Source organism: Dermacentor albipictus, unplaced genomic scaffold, assembly GCF_038994185.2.
Source record: "Dermacentor albipictus isolate Rhodes 1998 colony unplaced genomic scaffold, USDA_Dalb.pri_finalv2 scaffold_35, whole genome shotgun sequence".
In the NCBI taxonomy this organism is placed as follows: domain Eukaryota; kingdom Metazoa; phylum Arthropoda; class Arachnida; order Ixodida; family Ixodidae; genus Dermacentor; species Dermacentor albipictus.
Window position 1 is genome coordinate 1,139,835 of NW_027225589.1, and position 19,093 is coordinate 1,158,927.

General features: G+C 42.3%; 1 protein-coding gene across 1 annotated transcript; it reads right to left on the minus strand.

The window, feature by feature from the left end:
• Positions 1-2,314: 2,314 nt before the first annotated feature.
• On the minus strand, positions 2,315-10,264 carry LOC135897237 (uncharacterized). Its single transcript, XM_065425820.1, has 3 exons — positions 10,107-10,264; positions 9,258-9,344; positions 2,315-2,991 (listed from the first exon to the last, which is right to left on the minus strand). Exons 2-3 carry the CDS (start codon positions 9,328-9,330, stop codon positions 2,447-2,449), a joined length of 618 nt encoding a protein of 205 aa, XP_065281892.1. The 5' UTR covers positions 9,331-9,344; positions 10,107-10,264; the 3' UTR covers positions 2,315-2,446.
• Positions 10,265-19,093: the final 8,829 nt, after the last annotated feature.

Genomic DNA, 19,093 nt, shown 5'->3' on the forward strand with positions numbered 1-19,093 from the left:
CAGTGCCTGAGTGATCGTCGGGCAGCAATCTGATGTTCCTTTCGGAACGTGAAGTCTCCGACTGTTCGGAAAAAAAGTTCAGGTTTGTACAGCATGTTAATGCCTTTTTAACGCGCACATGTCGCTTTCACGCGATGAGTTCCTGTATGTTTTCGACATGGCGCAAGAAAGAGGGGAAGAGGGCGCAGCCCGGGAACATTTGAGCCGTAGGGGAGGACAGACGACAAAAAGGCGTCCAATCAGAAATAATTGTTTTTCTTTTATTCCGTCTAATCATGTATAATCATTGTGTGCACATCATATCACATGTGGCGCAATCGCGTTTTTCGTGACGTCGCTTGACTGGTTGCCAAAGTTGGGGGTGGCCGGTTTATTTTGGAGTCCGCAAATTGGAGTCCTAAATTGGGAATAGCTTTCTGTAGGACAATAATTGTGTCACAATCACAACTGGCACGTAGTGCTTTGACGACCAGGGATTTCTTAATTTAAAGAAGCGTAGTTTTTTCAGTCATGGCATGAAAATTATACAGACGAACCTAACGTTACCCAGCTCTTAAAAACAAAATTCAGAATTACGAGGGCTCAACCAATGTTTTTTTTTCAGAAGTTGAATAGCGCACCACGATGCTTTTTCTTTTATTAATGAAAAATCAATAATTACATAACAATATTTATTCAACTGTTTCATTATTCATATGAGGGTGCAAATTTCCATAGGGAATTATTATTTGCGTTTTAAAATGCATTATTCAGTTCGCTTCCATGTGCTATTCCTGGCATTATTAGGTTCTGCAGTCTCGCCACTAAGTATATTAAAAGGTCAATAACTGGCCTTGTCCAATTATACACGAGTGCGGACACACGAGTGTACACGTGTATATTTCTGGTGGGTGACCGCCATGTTCTCCTTCCTAGTATTGCTAAATTCAAAGCGCGAACTAGTGGGACACAAGCTAAGGCACATGAAAAAACATGACACCGCTCGGAATATTGCTGGGACCGAAGTCGTGCAGTTCAATTTGACCTCTACGCGATGATCTCAGCCAAAACGCGGGCGCTGTGTTCCAATTTTAGGCAAGTACTGTTTCCTTTATTCCTCCTATCAATTTAAGCGAGGCTACTGTGAAATGATAGGATGCCTGGAGGTGCGTGACAGAGGGCATATTTTGATAGAGTAAAGCCTCGCGCCATGGATCATTCGTCACACAAATGTCGCTACTATAACCTAACTTCGCTTTGCAATCCCTGCCTCTTTCGGCGATGTAGGTGAGCAGTGAAAAGCTGCTTTTACAGCAGCGAAAAGCTTTCTTGCCCTATCCAGCTATATATTCTTTCTTTTTATGAGAGGTTACGTGCGTATTTTAAATACTCTAAACGGTCCTTTAATAATATGCACGAAGACTGCTTTGTTAAACGCACATTCAGTTGCCTTCTGTAGTTATTCATATTGTGTAGAGGGACCAGCTTGGACGGAAATGAAGGAGCCTTCCAGTAAGAAAAATGCACCAGCCTGATGGAGAAGTCCGACATTTCAAGCTCTAAAATTAGTCCACAATCGAAAGAAAATCACTTGGTTATCGTCTCCTGCCCACCAACTGGAAAAAAATAACAGGCAAGCTATAACGCAAATCGCATTTTATTCATGGTAAACATCGCCGGCGTTATGGTTTTTTCAGTTTTGTCAGCCAGATCCACCGTAAAACGCTGCAACGAGCTATTTGTCGTCATCGTTCGGGCTTGAAGTGGACGCGTCAGCGTACCATATTTGCCAGCTTAGAAGATCTTGCACCATTTCCTTACACCTATTTTATTCTTTGTTACCATGTCCTACTCCCACCAAAGGAAGCGGTAAATGGGGGAACTTTTATTTCACAACGAATAGTTTTCCTGGTGTATTCTGTTAGATGTTGACCTGAGCGAAATCCACCACCTGTGGACGATACGTCGACGAAAGCTTACCACTAGTTAAGTTGTCAATCCCTCTGAAACCTTGCTATTCAAAATTTTCTTTCCGGAAATTGTCCGGCCCTTCCCACTGACCAGAAATAAAGTGAATTTTAGTGAAAGACAATTTTCTTGAGACTATCGGCTCTCTCATGTCAATTTTCTTCTCCAAACGTTGTTGCGAAAGACTAACTACTAGAAATAAACATGTGTACGCATACCCTCCTCCAGAATCAATGAAATGGCGGCAGCTAACATCACTGAATGTATTTTTTGAATTCTTCCTCAATACTAGCGCTTACTTTTCTGCTCGCGTATAGAAGAACTACGACGAAAGCACGTGCCGATAAAAACAAGAAAATCAAAGCACCCCAGAAACATAAGTGACTTTATTAGGCTCCTTGAAATAAGAAAAAAAGCGACATGATTGCAAGACGGTGTTTTTTGGGTTCTCAGGTTGAGTTTGGGTGTGGCAACACCAATGTTTCTTATTGTGCATATTTCACTCAAGGGCCATATTGAAGGCCTTGGCAAGGTTATACGAAAATTCCTTATTCCAAGTTTCTTCAAGAACACTTGGTATGAGTGCACTCAGTGCTTCGACAGTGTAGAGCACAATATCCCAAGCACCTTTTGCAACAACGCGGATGTTCTGCGTTGTAACAGGAAGTGCACGCTCGAATTCCAGCTTCAATCCTTCGCCAGAGGACTCAACAATGGTAAATTGTGCTGTGAACCGCAAGAACTTGGTGCGAAGAGCTAACTGCCCTTGGCCAGAGCAAGTCTTCCATGGCAAGGTGAATTCTATAGGTTCACCATTGTAGAAGTCCACTTGCACCATGTGCTTTCCTTTGGCGCAGTAAGGAATTGGTGGCCCGAACTGGCGCAGTTTGCTCAGGCCATGCAGAGTGATTCCACCAACCTCAATTCCTCGGAAGAGAGTGTGGAACCTCTGTGGGCCGTACTCGAGGCCTTCTGGAAGCTTGGCCAGCAGCTTGGAAAACATTTCGCTGTCTAGTTGGATGTCTTTGAAGTCACATGGATCATCTGAAATTGGAAACGCAGCATGAAGCGCTTAGCCCAAGTGAATGAAAAAGTTTCTTGCAAGGCCAATTTTCGAGCTATTATTGGCATCGCCATAGCACTGGCTTTCCGAGGATTGCGAAACTATATCATTAGTTTTCTACATCTCTCGAAAATGTGTGTAGCTACCCGTAGGTGTCTCTTACAAATTACACGAAGACAAGGACGTTTTTCACAGAGTAGGGTCAAGGGTCAGTCCTGCGTATCATGATTACGTGATTGATTCTATCGGGGAATATATGGATGCATTTCGACTGTCATCTTGGCAATAAACACATGTGACCACCAATACTTCTTTTTTCCACTCACACATTCCATTGACACATTGTTACCTAGGTTCGTGGTTTTCCTGAAGGGGGATTGTGGGCCTGTCATCTTTATACCGGCTACTCCTTGTGCGCATGTATGTACGTACGTGCGTATGTATGTATGTATGTATGTATGTATGTATGTATGCATGTATGTATGTATGTATGTATGTATGTATGTATGTATGTATGTATGTATGTATGTATGTATGTATGTATGTATGTATGTATGTATGTATGTATGTATGTATGTATGTATGTATGTATGTATGTATGTATGTATGTATGTATGTATGTATGTATGTATGTATGTATGTAGGAGCTTATGCACCCAAGCGCAGTGGTTCTCCAACTTTGCTAATTTGCAGGGATATCATTTATAGCTTTTAAGGAACTTATAAACGTCACCAGTGGCAGAAAGCACATTTGTACGCTTTGAGCTGTATTCCTCAAACCGCGGTGGACACTACATGGACGATAAATTCAAATGCATAATCGACTAACGACAAAATTTAATGTTCACTTTTCATTATTTAATTTACGGCACATGCTGCACTCTGCAAATTGTAGCTGCTGATGTCGCAAGGCTATTCACTTGGAACAAATTTTGAGAATGGCATGGGTTTTGAGATGTGCGCCTTCAATCAAGCGGTAAAGATGCGCTGTTGTTCCGCTTAATATTCAATCAAAATATTCTTCTGTGCCCTGAAGCACAAAAGTAAATGGAACGCCTATGTATCGCAATCTTTGAAATTGAGTGTTTTGGAAATTTGTGTCATCCTGAAATGTCATTGTAAGTTATTAGGCCTTTGAAACTGACCGATCAATATTTGTAAAATGCAATATGCGCCATATTCTGTTCATGAAGAAGTTATGTGTTTATTTTAGTAAAGAAATTATTGTGCATTATTACGTCCCGCCCAATAAATATCCGCTGCTACAAATAACCCACCTCAAGGACTACAATTCGGTTACCTGACATACTGTCAGAGTGTGTAATGTGGGAAGAGGAGGACGCTGATGGTTGCCTTGCAGAGGCCGAAGGAGAGTTCATGTGGTTTACTGCTTTGGAGTTGTTGGCTGCGCCATTAAAAGCTATATGTGAATAAAAGTACGCTTCTTCACCCTGTAACCCGATTGGATAAGGTGCGTGGTAATCACTTGCGCAAGATGGAGCTTTGCAGCAGATTCTTGAATCATAGAGTCTTGAATCACGGACCCTTCGTCGCCACCGATGGTCATCCCGGCCTCGCCTCGCGACCCTAGTATGTTTTTCGGAATTCACAACGCTGGCGTCGATGACTGGTTACCGGATTACGAACCGGTAAGCGCACACAATCGGTAGGTTAACACGCGTATTCTTGGTAATATAATATTGACCTAAAGAAAACAGCAACTGTGTGGGTCGAGACACATGAAGAAGAGATTACAAGCTGATACCAGTTCAAACAGAACCTACGATATTTGTTGGGCGAGCTCATCAGCCTGCAACGTGCTGCAAAGAAGGACTTTGGGACACATGTACAGAAGTACAGTGACTTGCACTTGGCGTACATCGAGGACTTCCTCATTCTCTACAGCAAGGTGGATAATAATATGGCAGAGGCCGATAAGGTCCACATCGTTTGAAAAGCCAATGCGGAGGACGCGTTTAACCTTCTTTTCTACAAGACTATCACAACGGTCAATGAGATCATTAGCTAATGCCGCCGATTTGAAGACGCGGAGAGCCGCTCCATAGTTAAGCAGTGTACGCGTCTACCTAATGTCACTGCTTCGTTTACGTGCGAAGACAATCTACCACGTGAGCCCACACCCTCCGAGAGCGTCGCGCGTATCGTCCGGCGAGAAATCGAAAGAGCGTCTCCTCCTACGCCAGTAAGGCGGTGCTTTGATGATTCTCGGCTACTCGTGTCTGTCATTCAGTCGGCCATTCGCCAAGAACTTGCCGATGTGGGTCTTCCGTCTATTTGCTCCGCCAACCATCCTGACTTTGCTTCGCCTGCTGCCTCTGCCCTTGTTCACCGGAGCCAATACGGTCCATGTCGGTGCGATCACAACCCTGCCGAATAGCGCATACATGATGGTAGACCCATCTGCTATTATCGTGGACGTGTGGGTCAAATCTCTTGCCACTGCCGATGTTCCTTGCCAACCTACTCTCGACCAACATTTGCCGCCATGCGCAACCTCTGCCCCGCTTTATCCTCGCCCACTTGCACTCTCCACCGAGTTTGAAGAGGCACCTGACAACGCTCGCGCCACTGCGACTAGTCGCTCACCATCACCCCACAGTCGCCTCTGTGAATAAAGGTAAGCTTCTTTCTTCCCGTGACAATATGTTTTTAAAAATTTGTAAAACTTAGAAATGATTGCCAAGCGTGTCCCTCTACTCTGTGGAGATGGCAATATACACGGTTACATTTTTTCTGTGGATTATGAAATGGATCGGCAAGCGGCCATACCATCATTTTATTACTGCATGTAGTGCGTCCGCTAAACGTGTGCTGAAAATTGTATAAGTATATGGCCTGCTTCCAGTGACCACACACAAAAAAAAACATGCTGATGAAACATGTAAGGCTTTATTGAAGGGATGTTTATATTCATGTTTGCCTCACTCTTCGGGCAAATGAATCGCAATTGTTATCGGTTATTTCGATTCGGACGCATTTTTTTTTTACTATCAAACGTTCGAAAACGAATTCATTGACGCGACGACATTTTAAAAGGTCACCGTGCGAACATACAGAACACTTCGGCGATTGTGGTGCAGGTGGAGCGATAGACTGTTTTCTCGACTAAAAAGATATGTTCTCACTGCTGAATTATTCCTCTATGCAATCTCCGATTGCAATCGTGAATTCTACCTAATAAGGGCTTTCTATGGCGTCTGTTCAAAATTAGGAAGTTATCGCGTAGGCTCATTCGACTAACGTTTTCATTCATTTTTTATTATTTCTACCGCTGACTGCTTTATGCCCGCCTTAATCCGAAACCTTAACGACAAGTTACGTTGAGTTGTGTCAGCACCCCGTCAGGAGGACGCAAAGCTACACGTATTGCTCTGATTATGCAATTATTTGAATAATGAACTCTTGTCAATCGCCGCGACCTGATTGTAGTTTGTGCATAAGCTCGTAGGAAACTACTCTTAGTACTGTGTTTTTACATGTAGTTGTAACTTCTGCAATGGAGTTGTTTCTTTCGCTTGCCCGGCAATGGTATCTTCCCTAACGATCCAACAGACATTGAAAAATATTGTTTGAAGTTTTCTGCAAGCTTTCTTTGTTTTGCGACGTAAATTTTAGCCTTGTTTATTAGAGGGGACAAATAAGAGCTACAATTAGCACCATACAGTCAACCTCCTTATTTAGGATGTAAGAAAAACACCTTCAGGAATTCAGTTTATTCGCTGTGAAACACATGCAATTTGTAATGCTACTTTCCTAAATAACAATTATATGCGGAATTTCCTGGGACTCGTCTAATATGTAACTAACACTATGCTAATGCATTATCACATGTTAGTGTAACCAAGAAACACAGAACTATAAACAACTTGCACCACAATATCTTTAGAGAATTGTTATGTACACTGACGCAGCTATTCTGAAGAAGGAAGGAGTGTTTGCATCCATGAGCCCCATGAAATTCGGATCCTCGCCACCTACGTGGCGGTTATACATGTCAAAGACGATGGCATTATCGCTGCTTATACTTTGTCTATAGAGCGATCGTTCCAACTTGTACCCATTCGTTATACGCTGTAAAGCGGCAGAAGCAACTTGCGGAAAATGGTGTATATAAGGAAGGAATCCACATTCTTCAGATTTCATCTGATATTGCAGTGTAGGTCCAGTGGGCACAGAGACAGGGTTCCAACCGCTAAGAATACTATAATACAGCCAGCTATATCGCTCACTGTGTTTCTTCACCACAAAGCCGCCAAATGGCCTTTGCTTCGAAATGGCGTTCGAGCCCTTTTAGCCCTAATATCTCTTCCACGTGATTCACGTGCTTCACCGTTCCCTTGCCCGAGAGCGCTTCTTTCCGGAGACAAGGGTATTGGGGTAGAGGGGGGGGGGGAGTTGGCTTGATCCTTCCATAATTTTGGCCTGAACAGATGACATCCTTGCAAAGTTCGCAAAGTGCTTTGTACACGTGTCTGCAGCGGAAGCAAGTGACAATATTTTATAGTCCCGGGTGCAAATTATCTTATAAGAGAACTTAGAATTATAACTCGTGGTGCAATGCCCTTTTATGCATGGGACTTTAGGTACGTGAGGTCCTCGTATCGGGGCTTTCTCATAGAATAAAGAAACCTATAAGGCCCCTGCCTACTCTTTGTCACACGGGTTGGTTATTAACCTGACTAGCGCATATGCAACTGTTCTTTTTTATGTTACACCCAATTGAATTGGATTGGAGCCAACTTTATTTGTGGCTGCAGATGAGCGCTCGCGCGCCTCGACGAGGGCCTACGTCACCTACGAAGTCGCCTTTCCTCGGCGCGGGTCTCCGCTCGCCGTTGCCGGCTCGCTGGGTCCCTGCCTTTCGAGCGCCCCGAAGACCTGCTGGACGGCCCAAAACTATTCGTCTTGGTCGTAGCTCTTCGTGGCTGCCTCCAGCCGTGGTGGGAGCGTTCTTGATTTTGCTTCTTCTGGATTTTTAACGCAATTTACGTTCTGGATTTTTTTTTACGTTCGTGTTGCAGCCACCTATGGTAGGCTGCAACGTACGCCACGTGGCTGATGATGAAGGATTGGACGAACCTAACAAGGCTCTCCTCTCTGATGCCAGCCTTCCGGGAAGTGACTCGTTTAATGAGTCGAATCGCGTTGGCTGCTTTTGCCGTGAGACGGGTGATAGTTTCGCCGTTTTTTCCGTGCTTTTCGATGACCATGCCTAGGATCCTAATTTTGCCGACCTCGGGGATCACATTGCCGGATTCGGTCACTATTCTGATTTTTTCGTTTTCGCATTGTCTGGTCTTGCCTCTGCTGTTTACGATAGGTGGGAGTATGAGAAATTCCAATATACTCGGCGAACATCTCAGTCCAGTACCTTCCAGCTGATCTTCTATTGTGTCGACGGTGGCTTGCAGCGCGCCTTCGATGTGGGCGTCGCTACCACCGGTCACCCACCGCGTGATATCGTCCGCGTAGATGGTGTGCCTGACGTCGCCGATGTCCGCGATCTTTTCGGCCACTCCGATCATTACGAGGTTAAACAGTATCGGCGAAATGAACGATCCCTGCGGTGCCCCGGTGCTTCCTAACGTTTTCAACTTGGGTCTGTAGGTCGCCTGCTCGTAGCTCGGTGGTCCTGCCCGTGAGGAAGTCATTTTTCTTATAAAAGATTTCGCTCAGATGCAGAAATATATGGAGCTTAAAATTTTGGAAGGCAGAGAACACTACCTGTGGAACCGTATCGTCCATTTCTTTTTTTTTCTTTTCCTAGCTTATTTGTTAACTGCAGCCACATTGTTAGCCACATTGGCCAAGCTATGTTAAAGGCAAACTATCCCGTACCCACATGGCGGCATTCCCTAAAACCGCACTTGGCCCGTTAGCAAACTCGCATTCATGGTCCCTACATGTTGCGGTCTCGGTAATACTGTAAGGAACTCTGAAGACCACTGAAGACGATGGCATTAACAGGCCACGTATGCAGCTTCTTTACGGTGAAGGCCTATTATGGACTTTACGAAGAAGGCCATATTATGCCGACTGGAACACCCCGCATTTCTACATGCATACTGAAGGACCGTAAGAGAAGATAACTTTTTTGTGCCATTGAAGCACATATTTTGGTTGGATAATAATACTAGCAATAACGCTACAGTGTCGGACACTATAGCGTTCACAATTACAGAAATAAGCCTGTTTATTCACGTGAGAAATGAAGGTAGCAACTCACCAGTCCTGTACACCATCGCAGCACACGATGAATAGACGAAAGCGATTACGACAAGGAGTTTCCCAAGGGCCATCTTTACTAATATATCTGTAAAGATATCCGGACGTTATGCAATCTCATATTACTAGAATCCGGTATAGATATGGTAGGTCACCATTCTAATAGATAACCTCAAATATACCGTGGGCAAGGGCTCGCAAGTTTTTGCCAATTGAGTGCACTCACTGCTACAATTATTCATAGCGTAACTATACATGTCATACAAAGTATAACCGCCATCAGCGCTGGCTCCTATTGTGCGTTCACAATTTCACATTGTTTAAGAGCTCATGATATAATTCATCTCATTTAAGATGTGAAATGTTGCACGTTGATAATGGAATCATGAGCTCATTGAGTCCGTGTTCTCGACACCGCTTAAAAATTTTCTTCGTGGCCTAATGAACTAGGAAGACATATTTTTCAGTTTCGTTGGCCTCAGACGACTTGAAAAAGGCCACCCTTGCAATTGCAGTCTTACATGCAGCATAAAAGATTTCGTGCAGTTTTTGTTCAAGAAACCTGTAAAGCAACGCGTTGCACAGCAGGCCGATAACGTCTGTCCAAAAGTTTGGCTGGAAGCATCCACAACAGCTACCAACAATTAAACTACTATTTTAGAAAGCTCAAAAATTGTGCAGCATGATTCTCTTGCATTTTTATTGAGTATTTTATTGCATCATCATTATGTAAAACAAGCCCTACTAGTTCTAATACATATAAATTTCTAGACAACGCGTATCTGCTCTAATTCAAGAACATTGAATTGAATTTAAGTCTATATCCTGCCGCAAGGACAAAGTGGCTTACTTGCGGGTCACTCGGTTGTTTCCGGGAGGCCGTTGCAGAGAGCACTAGTCCCGTAACCTGACTGCCGTCGGCGACCGCGAGATTGCCCTTGCAATCACCCTGCACAAGAACTTGTGAACGAAGCCTCTTTCGAACTGCTTTATAAAGCGCAACTTTGCGGGCGTCTGCGGACCCGTGATAAGCTAATGTCGTATTGAACGTGTAACAGCAGCCACTTTGAGCGTCACCCCGCTTGCAACCATATCGGTACGTTTCATAGTGCCTGCTGCTTCCGTTACTCCCTTACTGACTCTAACAAGGGCTTATTGACCGCACAACTGAGACGGCTACAGCGAGTGCTGATTGCTGCCGAAACTAACAATCGCACAACACACTCGGCTCTCTCAGCACTATCAGTTTCAAATAACGATGTTCACTCGACGCTCGGCTTGGGCAACTTATGCGTCGACTAATTGGACAGATCCGGTTATTTGTACATGGCGCGAGTAAATGCACTGACAAGAGTGCTAGTCCATGTGTTATGAAGCAATTTAAGCAATGCATGTAAGCAGACCACTGTTGCTTGCAACATTTTTGTACGCTATAGGCAGCGTGGTCCTCCATTGTGTTTGTAGGCTTTACAGGTGCAAAACCTTTGTGGGCTAAGTGAGAATAGCTCCACCCGTGAGAAGAAAAGTAGTTTTTTTTTCAAGGTGTCGTATGCATGAGAAAATTGACGCGTTAATCGCCGAGGACCCTGCCATTCTTGCTAGATCTTCCTGTTGCAAGAAAGTGAGGACACGAAAGGCCCAGATATCTTTCAGCACCTCAGAGCCAAGAAGCCACTGAAGAATCTAGACTGCAAGGCAGTTGAGGTGGTCTATGGGGAGGATTTTACTACAGCATTCTTAGCCGTACATGAACCTACAAACTTAGATTGCCATTGTAGAAACTTTTTTGAGGTTTCTAGCATATATATGCTTTACAATTATTTTAATAATTATGCTTGTTTCCACGGTTGGTTCAGAAGTCTTGGAACAGCCATACCGCCCGTAAAAAAGGTTCGTCTTACTAATAATATATGACTGGTAAGACGAACGGGGGAGGTAAATTGGCAGCGCTTCATGGAATACGTGCAATTTCATTTGAATGTAAAGTTTAAATTTTATATTGCTAAAACGGCTTTATCAATCTTATTGTTTTTTCAAAGTAAGCAGTTCTGTAATCATGTAGAACTAGCATATTATAATTTTGGTTCCCACAGTTTGTTCAACCGCGCTTCGCTGGTGGCAGTGAAACTACTATGATTTGTCAGTTTTACAGAAACTACAAAACTGCCACCGAAGTGCTTAACGCAAAAACCAAAATACGAACGTAACATGGCATAAAGGTGTGCTATTTCCTTTCGGATGCATTTTATGCACTATGCCGTATGTACAAATATTTGTTATTGTAGGATTTATGGGCTAAGTTGTCACTTAAAGAAATCGTAGTTCCACATTATCACGAGCCTTGCTATAAATTACCAATGAATGTGACAACGTTTTATACCCCAGACTTTGCACCACGACTCCTAGCTTCTGCGAAAGGCCCAATTGCACGCAGAGTGTCTCGAATTTAAGGTCGTTGAGTGTTGTGGCCTCTCGATCAACTACCTTAACCCAACGTAGCGGCATCAAAGCTTATTCTGACGAGTAATGTTTTGAGAAAATGCGAATCTTTTTATACATTTCATATCATACCGCTTCAACATCAACTTCTCGTAATATAAGGCTGCGCTATTTTCGTTGTTTTTTTTAGGCTAATGGGATCGGTTTGTAGACCACACTAGTTTAACACCTTTTATGCATGATAAATGAAGCCAACAATTGATCCTGTGACACACGTCTTGCTGTCCTTTCGTTATCATTTCGAAAGTCAGATATTCCATTAGCGTGCCCCGCAACGCTGGCGCGAAGAACTAATTGAATGGCGCGCTTTAGCTTCATCACATAAGTTTTACCTCCGTCTACTGCCATATGATCTGTAGAGAGCTGAGACAAGGGCGTTGTTGCAGCTTGCCGTGGTCTTCATAAGTGAACTTACACATTTCATTCCAGTAATCGTATGAATTATGTCGTTGTTTGCAACAAAACATCTGTGAGGGAGTGGTAAAGATAATACTCATTTTCCGGGGTAATATTTCGCAGCGGAAGATGCTGAAGGTTCAGGACATTGTACTCAACTCAACCTATAAAAGCAGTACGAAATTGGTTCTCCTTATGCTGGGATGAATTAGTACAGACAATACTGCTGTGATGTGGCTTATGTCACAAATGCCACGGCAAGAGCACGTTTGAAGGACTACTGCAAAAGACACACGAGATGACCAACAAACCAGACAACAGATAAAAAGCACTTCTACGGCAAAAATCATCAGTGCATTGAAGAAAAGAAATTTCTATTGTAGCAGTTGCCTAATATTAGGATATCGCCATTACACTAGGAAGGAAAACACTGGTCTAGGTGTGATATGCTTAGCTCCACCTATACTACTGCAAAAGGAAGGGCCGAAATACTTTCTTTTTCTCCGATAACCAAGCTGGCCAAAATAATGTTACAAGTTGTAAGTTATACATACAAGTTATACATACCTGTTATACATACCGATTGTTTCAAGTATAGCTTCTTTCCAAGAGCTATCAAAGAATGGAACTCCCTGTCGTAAGAAGCCGTTTCATCGTCATCAATTCATTTGTTCGCAAAACACATTAGAAATATCCTAGTTTGTAAGTAATATACTTAACATTGTGTCCTTGTTATCTTCAGTGGTTTATGCTGTTACTTCTTGGTGTAATTAATTTTAATTCATTGTCCCTTTTTGTCTTTCAATGCACAATTTTCCATGTACAAAATATGTGATTTTTAATTGTTCGTATTCCTCTCCTGCTATAGTCCTGTGTAAGGGCTGGCAGTATCTGTAAATAAATAAATTAATAAATAAATAAAGTATTTGATGCTTACTAACTTACATAAATGCCGTGAAATTTTACCGGCTTAGTCTCTGGAACCAACATTCTTGTTGTAAACTGTTGAAATAATTTTCATTTACAAAACGTATTATGAAGAAATCAATAATTGAGACGTATCCCTCAAAACACTATTCTGGACCGCACGTTTATGACAGAAGCGTTAAACTCTAGGTGGTTACCCTGGAATTGCGCCTCTGCATCCAAAAAGGGATAAGTTGGGACCAGGATGAAGTCGTGACAGAACCTCCGGAAATTGTGCAGATTCTTAAGTGCTTGCAAAAAAAAATTGCTGACACTTCAAATTGTTATTAAACATACACACACCACTGGGTACATGGCTGCGGCAGTGATCATTACTTCGTAGTACGCATGCGCTGAAATGAGAAGCATGTGTCAATGCAAGTAGAAGAACGCCGCGGCAAATCACGTGTACGTAGTTTTAGCATTCTTAGCATATTTCGTGTAATTTAATAAGGCTCTCTCTGGTTTCTATGTTTGTATCTATGTAGGTTTCATGAACTGCTTTCCCGCCTGCCTTCGGCTTGGGCCTCAAGAGCATACACTCCTACGAAGTTCACAAAGTGATTTCCATCCGCATGAGCGGTGTGAGCTGGTGATATTGTGCGGTGATCCAGGGTGCAACTCTCTTCAAATGTTACGTCTAGAACAAAAAATACCGCTGCGATGCCCTTCTCAGCATTGCACTGCTGGTACGTGAGGGCTTTAGAGTGGGATCACTCTCGCAGAGTGAGGACACCTTCACGGCGTGCCTTTTCTTCCTGTCACAGAGGTTTATACTACAGCGAACTAGCACTTAAGGAGGTATTCTTTTTTAACATTAAAGAAAAGCGACCTGTTTTTCTCATAACAATTTTCACTCATATGCACAAATATATGAAAATTAAAATGTACGGGCCCGCCACTAAATTTGGAAGGCAGAATACGCTTGCTGTGCAACAGTATCGCGACTTTTTTTTTCTTTTCCTAGCTTCTCCTAGCTTGAACTGTGTGTGAATAAACGTTACTCAAAGAGGGAGTTTGGGTGAATCAAAGATTTGATCACCATGATGTCGTTCGACAGCATTATCTGCGGAGTCATGACCCCGTTTACCTACCCATTCTTCAAATAAGGCTCGAACAGCATTTCTTGATATTCATTTTCACTGACGGTTGAACAACCTATAAAAGCTTCACCCAGCATTTTAGGTCGCAACATACAGGTTGCGACCTAAACGGAAGCCCACAGATATGTTTCAGGACTTCCGAGCCACGAAACCACTGAAGGACCAAGACTGCAGGGCCATTGAAGTGGTCTATTTGTAGTATTTTCTCCACCATTCTTAGCCATACATGAACCGAAAAACATAGATTGCGGGTGTGGCGCATTTTTCGAGCTGTTTTACGACCTGACGACTTTTTAGGATTCATGTTGTTTTTATAAATCTATCATTCTCGCTCGTCGAAGCGTTCGTCTTGCGAATAATTATTAGTAAGACGAATGGAGGGGTTATATTGCCAACTCTGCACGTAATACGCGGAATTTCACTGCAATATACATTTTTATTTTGTATTGCAAAAATTACTTCATCAATTTTCTTCTGTTTTTCAAAGGAAGCAGTTCGGTGATCATGGAGAACTAGGATACCATAATTATTGTTCCCACGGCTTCTCCAAGAGCGCTTCCCCGACGGCAGCGTGAGATTCTATTTTGATTTGTCACTTTGACTCAAAACACAAGACTCACCGAATCGCTTATTCGAATAACGGAAATGCCAAGGTAACATGGCGTAAAACTGTGCTATTTACTATTGGAGACCTTTAATGAGTATCGAGATTATGGCGGGCACATCTTGCTGACCTCGCCATGAATGAACTGGCACTTATCATGCAGCCATTGTGGGCATCACGTCGTTTGATAAGAAAACATTTTTGAACGAGTGGAAAGGGTAGTAGTGACTTCTTTAGTTGTGAAAGATCGCAACGCAAGACGTTGGAGGCTCAGAACATTGTGTCCTACTTAACTTCTAAATGCAGGAGGAAAATGATTTAGTACGGACCACCCACAGCAGGAATGTGCCTTGTGCCACAAATGCTTTGAAAGCCTACTACAAGATATACGTGAGATGACCAACAAAGCAGATGACAGATAAAAAACACTTCTATGGTAATAATAATCAATCGATTGAAAAAAGAGATTCCCATTCTAGCGGTTGCCTAACATGCAGAGAGCGTCATTGCACTAGGAAAGGAAATGCTGGCTCAGGCCTGATATGATTGGTTCGACCTGCTTTACAGGAAATAGACGTGGCGAAATACCTTCTTTTTCTCCTTTATCCAAGATTGCCAAAATAATTTTGCAAATTATACAGTATTCGATGCTGGCAAACCTAGAGGATTGCCTTGAAACCTTACCGGCTGACTCTCTAGGACCTACATTCGTGTGGTGTATTTTCGAAACAATTTTCGACTTTGAAAAGTATTCTGAAGGAATCACCAAGTGAGACAGGTCCCTTATAACAGTATTCTAGACCACACACCTATGACAGAAGCGTCAAACACAAGGTGGTCATCTTGAAATAGTGCATCTGCTTCCACAAAGGGAGATGTGTGGACTAGGATGAAATGGCGACAGAAGCTCCAGAAATTGTGCAGATTCCTAAACGCTTCCAGAAAACACTTGAGAACATGTCAACTCATAATTGATGTAGACACAGCACTGGTTTCATGGCTGCGGCTACGATCATTACTTCGTAGTATGCATACACTGATATGAGGAACATGTTTCAGTGTAAGTAGAAGAGCACGCTGGTAAATGACGCCTACAGAGTTTTAATGCGTTAGCATTCCTGGAATACTTCATATACTCTATTGGGGCTATCTATCTGGTTTCTGTCTTTGGTTTTAACTATGTATGTGTGCGCGCTTTGTCACAACGTTTTCGCGCCTACCTAGGTCACTGGGTACTTCGTCGTCGAAGGTTTAGCGCCTTGGGTTCCTCCGCTGAGCTAAAAGAGCTTTTGTGACTGAAATTATCAATGAGTATGTACTTCATAGGTGCCGCTCTTCAACGAAGCACTTTCACGCGACATGGATCACCGTGTATTCGAGACTAGGTAGGAACCACTGCTCGAAGAAAGTACTTGACGCCATATTGGGGCACTGAGTATGTGCCAATTTGTCTGTGCTGGTCTGAATCGAATGTCTTGATGCCGACTGCCTGTTCAAGTATTCCAGCTGAATAAGTAGATTTCTGTTGAATTTCTTGGGTGATTTGCAAAAGCTTTCGTAACGTGAAAATTAAGCGCTCTTGCAGTACGTCTGAATGTGATCGTGTACAATTAAAACATATGTGTACACTCTGATAATTTGGTCTCATCATAAACCTTTTCCTGAAAGGATGACGGCTAGAACATAAGCAATTCTTGTTTTAGGATTGCTGCGTGACGTTAGCCGCAAATAATGTGATCAAGTATTCTGAAGGGTATAGTTTACAGGGATATATAGGGTGGTAGGTATTAAAATTATTTTATGTCCAGATTGGGAAAGCAAAATTACGTTGCCACTTTTTCAATTGTGCCATAGCATGCAGTACATGATGATTGCGGCAATATCTGTTAGAGGATTAAACTGGTAATAATCAATGTAGTTGGATAGGATAGGATAGAATAAACTTTATTGGTCCAACGGGGTTTGAAGTTGGTGCCCATGGCTACTATTCCAGGATGGCTACTCTTGAATTCCGGGGTTGATTGTGACGAAGAAGATCGGCAGGCTGAAAAGACCCGTTGCCATCGCTTGGCACGTACCCAGTTCGTTCGCTGGCTGCGCCCTACCTGCTGGTGCTGAGTTTGTCGCTGCTGCTCGACGAGACAAATACAACCCACTTGACAATATATATATAAATATATATATATATATATATATATATATATATATATATATATAGAGAGAGAGAGAGAGAGAGAGATAAATATACATATATATATATATGTATATAACGAGAAGAAAGGTGGTTAACCAAGGGTCCTGATTTTATTAGTCATACCATAAGAAGCCAACAAACATTGACACCAAATACAACATAGGGGAAATTATTGTGCTTAATAAATGAAATCAAGAAACCAAGAATTACTGGACATTAAAGTGGATGAAAAAACAAATTGCCGCAGGTGGGTTGGATTTTTCATCCACATTAATTTCCATTATTTCTTCGTTTCTTGATTTCATTTATTAAGCACAATAATTTCCCCTATGTTGTACTTGGTGTCAATGTTTGTTGGCTTCTTATGGTATGACTATATATATAAATAAATAAATGAATATATATATATATATATATATATATAAATATATAAATATATATATATATATATATATATATATATATATATATATATATATATATATATACATATATATATATATATATCTGTGTCTGTGTGTATATCTTTTCTTCCGCAATAATTCTAACAAGCGCTCCAATTTCTCCCTTTCTTATAAAAAAACTGTATAGCTTAGATTACAGCCTTTTAATTTCACAGTCCAGGTGTCCTTGCACGCGAGATGAAATGTTCACGCAGCAGCAATGTTGATGTATTAAGAAATTCGGAAGACAGGGGAAGTTCAAGGTTGAAGAAGAGGATATAAAAGAATGAAAAGTACCTAATACTTGCATATAATTCTGAAAACAATGTAAGCGTTATGAAAACTCTATAGGTAGAAAACATGCCATAGTACAAGAAGGAGGTCATTCAACGTACGGTAAAGGGATAAATTGAGAAAGAAGGGTCACTTTAAGAGTACAATTTTATTTACGCCGAGTCCCGAATGATCACAAGTGTGCTAAAGTCTGAAGTTATCCAAACGTAATGCAGCAATTTTGTAAAAAACAGCACGTGTGGTTTTACACAAGTCTCAAGTCATATGTGTGCGTGAATATGCTAGACTGCTTTTCATTGCCCTTTGATGAATGCGGGGCCCTATGTCCGCCGTATTTACACTAATATGCATAGGAAGGCCTACTACTTGTCTTTCTTGTAGTATTTCTTCGTTCCCCAGTACGCTCGTTGTTGCGAAGAACCAAAATCGACTTAGACAAACTGAGGCTGGCTAAACGGCCTAGAAGCACTAAAACACTGCGGCACACATTAAAGAGTACACAACAGTTCACAGGCCCAATTCGACGTTACCATTTTTACGTCTTTTATTTAGATTTCTCAAATTAAGGTTCAAATAAGCAAATCATTTCATTTTGCTACAACCTTTTGCATTTTCACACGTAACATTAGCGGCTTCCATTGTTATGGGTCAAACAATACGCAGCCCCGCCCATTTCCATATGACAAGCATTTACGATCGGTGAAGTTGTTTTGTAACCGTATGTGTGTCCAGGCTCTTGGATGAAATTTTCTAACAACCCTACTTATATGTAGTATAGAGAAAACAGGTTAGTTAAGTTGCCTTTCTTTTTCTTTTCATTCGTCTAAGCGCCGGTTCTACAAGAAGGGTACCATTCTATATCAACTACCTCACTCTCGTCCCTCGGTTGAGCGTGCGCCATTGCACGAGAACCACTGACAGCAAGCCAGGCTCAGGGAGGTTGCAAAGAAAGCTTCGCTTTAAAAATCTATACGGTAGACTGGCACTGCATGTTTCTTGCTCTAGAGCTGCTTTTCGCACAAGTAGACAGCACCGGTGCATCCATCGTTGCCTTTGATCCCTAATCCAGCATGGCAGTGTACATTGGGTACTGGGTTTTCCAATATAGGTGCCTGTTGACGAATGGTAAATATGTCCGTGACTGTTTTCCGCACTAAAGTGACCAGCAAAAATTTTTATTAGATGGGTGTTGAGAACAAATGTGTTTAACCAAGGAAGGCGGACGCAAGACCTGCCAGGTCTTTCATTATTGCGGAATTCGACATTGCCTCTTTGTAGATCGATAGGTGGTTGACAGAAACGCCTTGCAAACATACGTCCTAGTTCTTCTTTAGAGGT

Excerpts from the sequence above, each read along its gene's own strand:
- LOC135897237 (XM_065425820.1), bottom strand. The coding sequence starts at position 9,330 with ATGGCCCTTGGGAAACTCCTTGTCGTAATCGCTTTCGTCTATTCATCG. Across the intron at positions 2,992-9,257 it reads TGCGATGGTGTACAGGACTG|ATGATCCATGTGACTTCAAA; the intron begins GTGAGTTGCTAC and ends TTCCAATTTCAG.